Source organism: Carlito syrichta, unplaced genomic scaffold (assembly GCF_000164805.1).
Source record: "Carlito syrichta isolate Samal-C Ts95f unplaced genomic scaffold, Tarsius_syrichta-2.0.1 Scaffold138743, whole genome shotgun sequence".
Taxonomy (NCBI): domain Eukaryota; kingdom Metazoa; phylum Chordata; class Mammalia; order Primates; family Tarsiidae; genus Carlito; species Carlito syrichta.
This window is the reverse complement of record NW_007082839.1, coordinates 639342-648234: the sequence shown is the minus strand read 5'-3', so window position 1 is coordinate 648234 and position 8893 is coordinate 639342. Positions and strand designations below refer to the sequence as shown.

Genomic DNA, 8893 nt, shown 5'->3' with positions numbered 1-8893 from the left:
TTGCTGCCCGGGCGGGTCTCGAACCCGCGGGCTCAGGCAATCCACTCACCTCAGCCTCCCAAAGGCGCGGGATTACAGGCTGAGCCATCGAGCCCAGCGGCGTCTAAATATCTTAAAGTCAGTGCCCCCACCTCTGTTTCAACACTCTTTGGTCAATTAGTCCGTTATCAAGGTTTCCGGTTGGACAGAAAGATGGCACCAGCTTCCCACGGCCGGCTGGACTGGAGGACTCCTCATCCCTGTAACCAAGAAAGCAGGGGTGGGTCAGAGGCTATTCAGCAGCAGCCATAACCATTGATCCCACAACAGCTCTGAGGGCAGGGGTCAGCCTATAATCAACATTATGCTCTGTGTCCACTTCCTAGCTCTACATTCGACTCATGTCTAAGAGAATAAAAAGGATCCTCCGACGTCCTCTCACGCAGTGGTTCTTACATGCCTGGAGGTGGACTGATGCCAGTTTCACAGCGCTCTTGTATTTTTAAATAGTGTTAAGATGATCCTTTCCTTTAGAAAATGATGATGATCATAGAATGTATGTACCATTTTTAGTTAATATTCTCTTTCATATATTTTTTTGAGTTGGGGTCTTACTCCATCACCCAGGTTGGAGTGCAATGGCACACTCACGGCCACCACAGCCTAGACCTGCTGGGCTCAGGCGATCCTTCTGTCTCAGCCTTCCAAGCAGCCAGAACTACAGGCGCAAGCGACCACGCCTAGCTAATTTTTTGATTTATTGTAGAGAAGAGGTCTCGTCAAGTTGTCCAGGCTGGTCTCGAACCCCTGAGCTCCAGCAATCCTCTCGTCTCAGCCTCCCAAAGTGCTGAGATGACAGGCTTGAGCCACTATGCTGGCTACTTAATATTCTTATTTGGCAAAATAAAATGGTTAGCCCTGTCAGATCCCTCCTCTGCTCCCTGCTATTTGGGGGGGAGAAATCTTATTATTTGTGAATTCTCATGATCTTAGAACTACATTCCACCAACTCCCTCATTTTCTAAAAGTGCTGCAACTGAAGTCGAGAAGGCAAAGCAATTTACTTGTGGCCACAAGATGCTCAGTAGCAGTACCAGGATCTGAACTCAGTTTTTCTACCTTCCCCGTCCAGTGATTTTTCTACCAGCTTCAACAAGGACCACAACCAAAAAGCAACTGCAAACACTCCCACCTATTTCATATCCCTGTCGTTTGCTTAGGTCTAAATAGGATGCCAGGTATTTTGCCCAGATGTGGCCTATGGATTTATTCCAAAATAGCATAGTAGGTGGCCATTAGCCACTAGCTGGAATTTGCACTCAAACTGAAACCCATCTGCTACCTCTGATCTAGAATGTTATTATAGCCTCTTTAGAAGAAGGCTAAAATATCATTTATTCTACCCACTTCATTTTATGATTGAACAAGTTAAGACTAAAAAAAGGTCAAACGGATCTTCAAGCCTAGGTGAGTAGCTAGCACCGTTAACAGTGGATTGAAATCAAGCGTTTTGATATCTAGCTTCAAGGTTCTTTCTGACACTAATTCCTATCTTTAATAAGCACTTTCTAAAAGAGCTTAATGAACACCACATTTCCATGTCTCTTTCTCCATCATTCCCACTTGACCATATCTTGGTCCATCACCCCACTTGACTGTATCTTTAACAAATGACAACATATTTGCAGAATATATTTGACAATAAGCAAATATACCCAATAAGCATTTTAACCAACAAGCATTCTCTTCTCACATGCAGCTGTAATTGCGCACCAAAATAATTTCACCCAAATACAAGACAACACAATCCGTAATGTGAATCAGCTGTTTACCAGGTAGAGTGAAAAGCCCCACCCGAAAACCCTTAAATAACCAGTATTCCCAGTCTTGGCTACATGTGAAACTAGCTTTTTTAACCAGGTTAACTAAAGCTTTAACACAAGACTATTCTGGTTAGGAAGAAGAAGAAGAGATTTGCTCAAAGATTATGTTACTGCTAAAATCAGTGTGAATTAACAAGGAGTTAGGTACCATGTGACTTTTCACAATGTACAAATGAAGACACAGGAATGCCAACATTCAATATAATCAATCCAAGTCAGTGGTAGAACCAGGAACGAAGCCCAGATTTCCTGGCAGTCTAGCCAGTTCTGTTTCACTTGAGAACATTAGAAACTGATTTGCAGTGGAAACAAGGCGGTCTGTTTTCTTCTAAGCTGTGCCTAAGGCAATATCAAGATTCCAGTCAACTGAAGAACACTTCCAGCTCAAAAGTCCTACTCATCCAAAAATGCCCAGAAATTACTTTGATCTCTCTTTGAGGTTCACACCCTCCCTTGGCTGGCAGGAATGAAAGCTTGCAGTAGGAACTTCATCAAAAGTCACACATCCAAAAGGGTGCTTTTACATAGACATGTCAAACAATGTTTAGAAATCCTTCCAATAAATCATTGGTAGAATTTCCAGACCAACTGCAGACCATCCTTTCAAGGCTACCTGTTCTTCTCCATGTCTCAAAATTCCAAATATTCTAGAAATAAAATTGTGTAGACCAGATCTATCTAACATTATACTGCTTATTTAAGAGAAAGGGAGAAATTGATATTATCACAAATCTAATCTTGAAAAGTTAAAGTAAAAACACAGAATGGGTTTCATCAAACGTCACGATCTTATTTTAAAATTAATGAATTGGTCTGCAGCAAATATTTAACCTTAGAAACCTTGCCAAAAGCCTTGAACATGGAAGAATCAAATCAGAATGCCTGAAGTGATCCTCTGGCATAGATTTGTACAATGGAAATTTAATTTGATCAATCTTGTTATCATTCCTTTTCATTGCAGAAGCCAGTAATTAAAAGGCAAACAAACACAACCATTCCTAAACCTCAGAGCTTTTATCTGTCACCACAAATTTTTCTACATGACTTTTCTGAAGTACTATCTTAGCATTCATTATTCTAAGGATCAAAAATTAGCAAACCCATGTGGCAAGGGTGTTTAGCAAATTATATCGAAAAGGCCTGTAGAGGTGAATATAAATTATTACTCACTCTTAGGAATCCTTGGCGAATAAATGCATAGATAAATAAATAAATATATTTTTTTGAAAAGCAAAGGAGCAGCCGACATGCTCCTGATTTCAAATGAGCAAACCCTGATTTTAAATCTTGAGTTGCTTACCTGTGTTATTTATACATCTATTTCAACTGCTTGTTCTACAGCATTGTATATAGTAATTCCCAGCTTACAGGATTTCCCTAATGATTCAGTGTTTAAAAGGTGATGAATTAAAAACCTGTATCTTGATTCTTAAAATGCTGCAGTGTCATTCACTCAAATATTAGAACTACCGTACACACAGTCTAGTTGAAAATAGTCCCAGTTTTCAAAGAGCTTTAAACACAAACATGATACTACAGCCATCCATGGCAGCATGGAATCAAATATAAAGCTACTTAGGAACATACTCACTCTGGGGTTGCTTCTGTTTGTGTGACCATGGCTGTCTCTTTGGGGCTTCCAGGAGACTTCAGTCCTTGAGTATTCCACTTATATTTTTTAATTAAGTCCATCAGAACAGCCTGGTGCCCAATTTTCTTTACCAGTTGCTGAACCATTCGGTCATTAAGGGCTAGAAGTGCGGCCCCACTGACTTCTTCCTCTGGGTGGAAAAAATAGTTTCTATACGGCTTCCCAGTAAAACACTATAAAACACAGGCACTCTGACAAAATTGCTTATGGCATTAAAAGGCTCATCTAATGCAGTTATCTACTGCAGTTATAACATTATCCATATTTTTGACAAAGATAGAATTCTGATGCTGCATAATTTCATATCGATGTCTGCTCCTAAGAAAGTTCCAGAACATGGAGTCACAATCAAAACTTTTTATTTTCACATTAACGTCCTCTCCATTATACTTCTCTCTAACCGGCATTGTTTTTATGAAGAAACAAAAGCCTTCTTAGGAAAGTAATCTTAGTAATATCTCCTAGACAATATCCAATACCAGTAACCCAGGACTGTGCAAAACGCATGCTGCATGATTTAAAAACCAAAGCAATATTAAATACCTATCTCAACTATGTATTTTCCATAATCGGACTTTATTGTATTTAAGCTCCTCCTGAAATACTACATTCTCCTGTGGATGTCAGAATCAAATGGAAACTCTGCTACAGTCAGTAAAGAAAAGTTCTCCACAGCAGCAACTCATCACTCACATTCACAGGCACACAGACATTTGGCAATAAAAGTCATTTTCAACAACAGAAGACAGCAGAATATCTCAGCTGCTCAACTGCAGTCTATTCAAAGTGTACACAACTCACCTTGGAATCTGTGAACTAGCTCTCCTAGGTTTTTCTCCACTAACCAACTGCAGACCTGATCAACTGACCAGGTTTCCATTGCTGTATCCTGTAAATCACCTGTAGAATAAGAGGTCAGAAAAGAGTTCTCCAGCTTTTCTTTCTGACTAGTCTTTAATTCTTTTTTCTAACTATCAGCTCCTTCCTATGCTAGACTCCTTTAGACTCTTAATATCAAGCTTCTTAAAAATTACTATTTTTATAATACATATTTAAAAGTTGCTAACAAAACAAATACCCATCTTAAGAACAAGACCGATTTAAACCTGTTTCCTAGTCTCATTTCTCAAATATCTTTACCTTTTTGTACTTTTTTTCCCCCACAGGCATCCCTGGGTTTTACTGACAGCCAGAGTCATCCAATGGTACCCAATCCTGTACCATTAACACCCTGGTTTCTTCACAAAGAAAAGAAAGGTGTGAAATTCACCACTACCAGCTCATCAGGAAGTGGTTGACATTTACAAAAAGGGTGGGCAGGGAAGAAGGGGAGGAAGGATTTGATGAAAATCTAACTGAGATACTTAGTAAACCTAGACTGGTTAACCCCTTACTGCTCCCAGCTAGGAGAAAGAGCTTGTAATTTACAGCTTCTCCTCACTTTGGTTTAGGAAGAGGAGGAAGTAGCACCTACATTTATCAGGAGAATCGGAATGTTTCTATCCTTGCTTCTGATAATACTCTTACATACTCCATTCCAAAGTTCTAGAACGATGTTGAATACTACTATGATGAATAAGATAACAAGATAAACTGACATACTGATTGAAAACTTTTTTTTTTAACTTAGGCAGATTCAAACATTTAAAACAATTAAATAGGTAAGTAATTATAATGAAAGAATTGTGTGCAGAGTTTGCAAGATATGTTCTTTAACTATTCAGTTATCTTTGCATGTCACTATTCTCCAATCACTTAGAAAACCTAAAACAAGTATACTAATTTTAATAGTTTCTCCCATTTCCATTAGGTAGCATATTCTGTTTTTATAATTCAAACCAAAAGATTTCTAATGGGTTGGAGGGAAACTAAAAAAATAAATTAAAAAAATAAAAAATAAATTAAAAAAACCTTGAAACATCTTAATCTTTTAACAATACTGGCAATTTCAACTTTCCATCTAAATGATATAGATTTACTTATACAGTGCGATACTGACTATTCTATAAAGACAGGGAAAAGCTATTCTTAGAGAACTGGGATCATAAGGAAAGATGAATGATATTTATTAGTTATGTATTTAAATTTTGTTGCTAGAAGTTCTAAAAAGAATATTATATTTTCACTTTTTGTGTATTTAAAACAAGTTATAATTACCAACATTTCAGCTGGAATGATGGAAAGGAGAAAGATGTTTCCCGTTCATACTTGATAATCTGAAAAGATAGCCTTCAAAAATCATTTCCTAGAAAACAAGTACACTGCGAAGTAATAAGCCACATACTTAAGTATTCACAAATACCAAGTTGAAAAATTGAAGACAAGGGTTAAACTTAGAAGACCATCTTTCTGAATTACAACAGTGAATTTAATTTATCATGACAAACAGTAGCCACAGAACTCCCCCCCAGGCTAACCAGCAACAGCAGGGTGTGAAAAGACATTATTTGCAAGACTCTGGTGTAAATTAAAAATCACACCTTTCTGTCACACTTCTGGCTTCCTTGTGAAGAGTAGGACTTAGAAAAAGATAGAAAATCAAGAAAAAAGAAAACATTTCTCTAAAGTCTAAGATTAAAAGGTACGCAGAGCAGAAGTTACTGCCTTGTAGCCATCTATGGGTAAGAGGAAATTTGAAAACAAAATGAGTAGTTGGAATTGCTCACATATTTTTAAGTTTGAAGATTTTTATCCCAATTCTACTTTTGAGTAAAACAAAATGGTTATCAAATTTTAACCGCATACAAAGATGATAAAATAAAAAATAGATGCTATAACATCTTTAAGTAGTAACCTTACAACCTCCTCTTATATAAACAATGGATATATTATTTATGAGCTTGTACACCACAAAGGAACAAACAATACATCAAATGAGAAAAGATATCTAGTAGCTTTATTCTGTGATTCAGCAACATTTGAAAATATTTCAACATGTGAGGATGAGTATGATCCCTAAATATTTTAAGACACAATAATAAAAAAAGAATAACCAAGTTAATAATAACAGTATGTGGGAATGTTCCAGCCAGTCATTTTCATCATTTGATTAAATTATACTTTAATAAAATAAATTTGCATTAAATATTAAAGGGTCTCATCTAACTAAACCCAGGAAGAGGTAAGACTTCAGCTAAAGCATCCTAAATGTGGGCAATTTTATTTATGTGTTGCAACCCCAGAGGAAGAGAATGAGGCAAACTGCTGTGAACGCCACTGATAATATTCAGGGAACAACGTAACATATAAAAATCAATTGCAAGGAAGCACTTTTTAAGAAAATACGCAAATATTTTGTCACTTTTCTTTCCGTTTGCTTTTTTTTTCTGAAATCCAAAAGCTGAGACAACAAAAAGTTTCCTATCAGCTTTGCTGGCAACGTATGCATTCTCCTAGATTAATACCCCATCCCACCCTGAGAAAGAGCAGTGCCTACTCTGGCTGAACTTGAAGGGATGAACCATTTAGCAAAAATCAGGACCTTGGGGTGGGGTGGGAGAAAAAAAAAATCAGGACCTGTTTTCAAAAAATAAGGAGAATTAAGATACAAAAATATGGATGTGGCTGTCACATAGAACAACATTTGGGCAAGTCTCTTGGGTAGCAGCCTCACTGCTCTAGGAGGTGATGGCATCATGGTCCGCCAGGGAAGCATTGCATCTCATCCACTTCCTGCTGGTTCTCATCATCAGCCCACATGGAATGAAAACGCAGTCAACTCAAATGCCTTGCATACTTCACTTATCAAGATATTTACTGCCTAGCTAGCCCAAAGCGGGGTGAACATTGATCCACCAAAAAAATTAGAAGGCCTCCGAGGAAAATAAGACACATAGAGAAGCAGAATATGACATAGAGTCAATTATGATGGGTGCTTTAGAAAGCACCGTGGGGCTGGATTTCCCCCCCCACAGTCTTCTGAAGCAGAATAATAGACATCTGAGTAATAGACATAATGTATGCAGTGATGGAGCTGGAGAAAGCAGGATGAACTGAAAAAGTCAGAAATAAACAAGTCATATTTTGGGAGCTCAGGGAGGATCACGCTGTCCAGGATGGTAACCCCATGATAGGGATTAACAGGAAGCAGGGTCTGAAGTTTACTGCAGAGCTTGGAATGTCACACCAAGAGTTTACAGATCTACTTAAACTTAGGAGGGTCATTGAACTGATAGTGTGCTCCATGCTTTAGAAAGATTATTTAGGCAGGTGAGTAAATAAATGAAAGGAATGTATTCTTTTTTAAAAAACCTTTTAAATTTTAGATATGTGGGGTACAATTCAGGGTTAAGTATACAAATGTTTATTTTGCAGGTACCCTTGTTGATGAGGTGTGCCCTCACACCCCTGGCAGTTTCCCACTACTGCCAATCCCTTTCTTATAGTACTATGATAGTTGTTCAAAGTCCACTTATGAGTGAGAACATGTGATACTCGGTTCTTTGTTTGTGATAGATCACTCAGTATTATGACCTCTAAGTCCATCCAAGTTGCTGTGAAGTTCATAATTTTGTCCTTTATGGCTACATAATATTCTATCATGTAAATGTACCACTTTTTTAAAATCCAGTCCTCTTTTGGTGGGCAGCACAGTTGGTTCCATGTTTTTGCTTTTGTAAATAATGTTGTAATAAACATGCGTGTGTAGGTATCTTTGTCATAGAGTGATTTCAGCTCCTCCAGGTATAGTCTCAGTAGGGGGATTGTGGGGTCACATAGGAGGTCGATTTTTAGATCTTTTAGGAATCGCCACGCTGTTTTCCACAAAGACTGTACTAGCTTACACTCCCACCAACAGTGTAGAAGCGTTCCCTTATTGCCGCATCACCTCCAGCATATATTGTTTTTTGAGTTATTGGAGGAAAGTATTCTTTACTGTAATAAATAGTATATGAGATGGAAGAGTTTAGCCTTTACTAAATATTCATATATGCACCAATTTTCCTTCATTTTGGAAACATTTTAGATGTTTATATTAACCTTTGAAATACTCATGAAAACAAGACTTTTGATTTTTCCGTACATTATGGTCAGAAAGGGAGTTCGATCCACATAGCCAGCAGACACCAAGCAAATGAAACACACCTACAAGGGCTGTCTATATTCATTAATAGTTGAACCATATGCCATTGCCATTTTTGTACATACGGAGTCTAAGATGTAATTTTTAAATGATTGAACCTATTGGTTAAAATCTTACTTTTGTGAAAATTAATGAGTCTTTGTTGGCTGATTTTCTCCAGCAAAATGTATCAGCGGTGTCTATAATAAACAACATCCCCAAGGAAGAAGGGAAGTGATGAACACGATAAGTAACTTACATTTTATGTTTACAAAGAAACTAAAGAACAATTTATCTGGGAAGTTTAATTAATGAACA

The 8893-nt window shown here is 37.6% G+C and overlaps 1 protein-coding gene across 1 annotated transcript in view; it reads right to left on the bottom strand.

Annotated features, from left to right (window-relative positions):
- SAMD3 (sterile alpha motif domain containing 3) overlaps window positions 1-4760 on the bottom strand; it is a 51379-nt gene extending 46619 nt beyond the window's left edge. The window contains exons 1-3 of the mRNA XM_008049872.2: window positions 4315-4760; window positions 3454-3643; window positions 132-245 (exon numbers count right to left, since the gene is read on the bottom strand). Of these exons, the coding sequence (XP_008048063.1) occupies window positions 132-245; window positions 3454-3643; window positions 4315-4393 (383 nt within the window). The 5' untranslated portion in view covers window positions 4394-4760. The remainder of the gene's footprint in view (window positions 1-131; window positions 246-3453; window positions 3644-4314) is intronic.
- Window positions 4761-8893: the final 4133 nt, after the last annotated feature.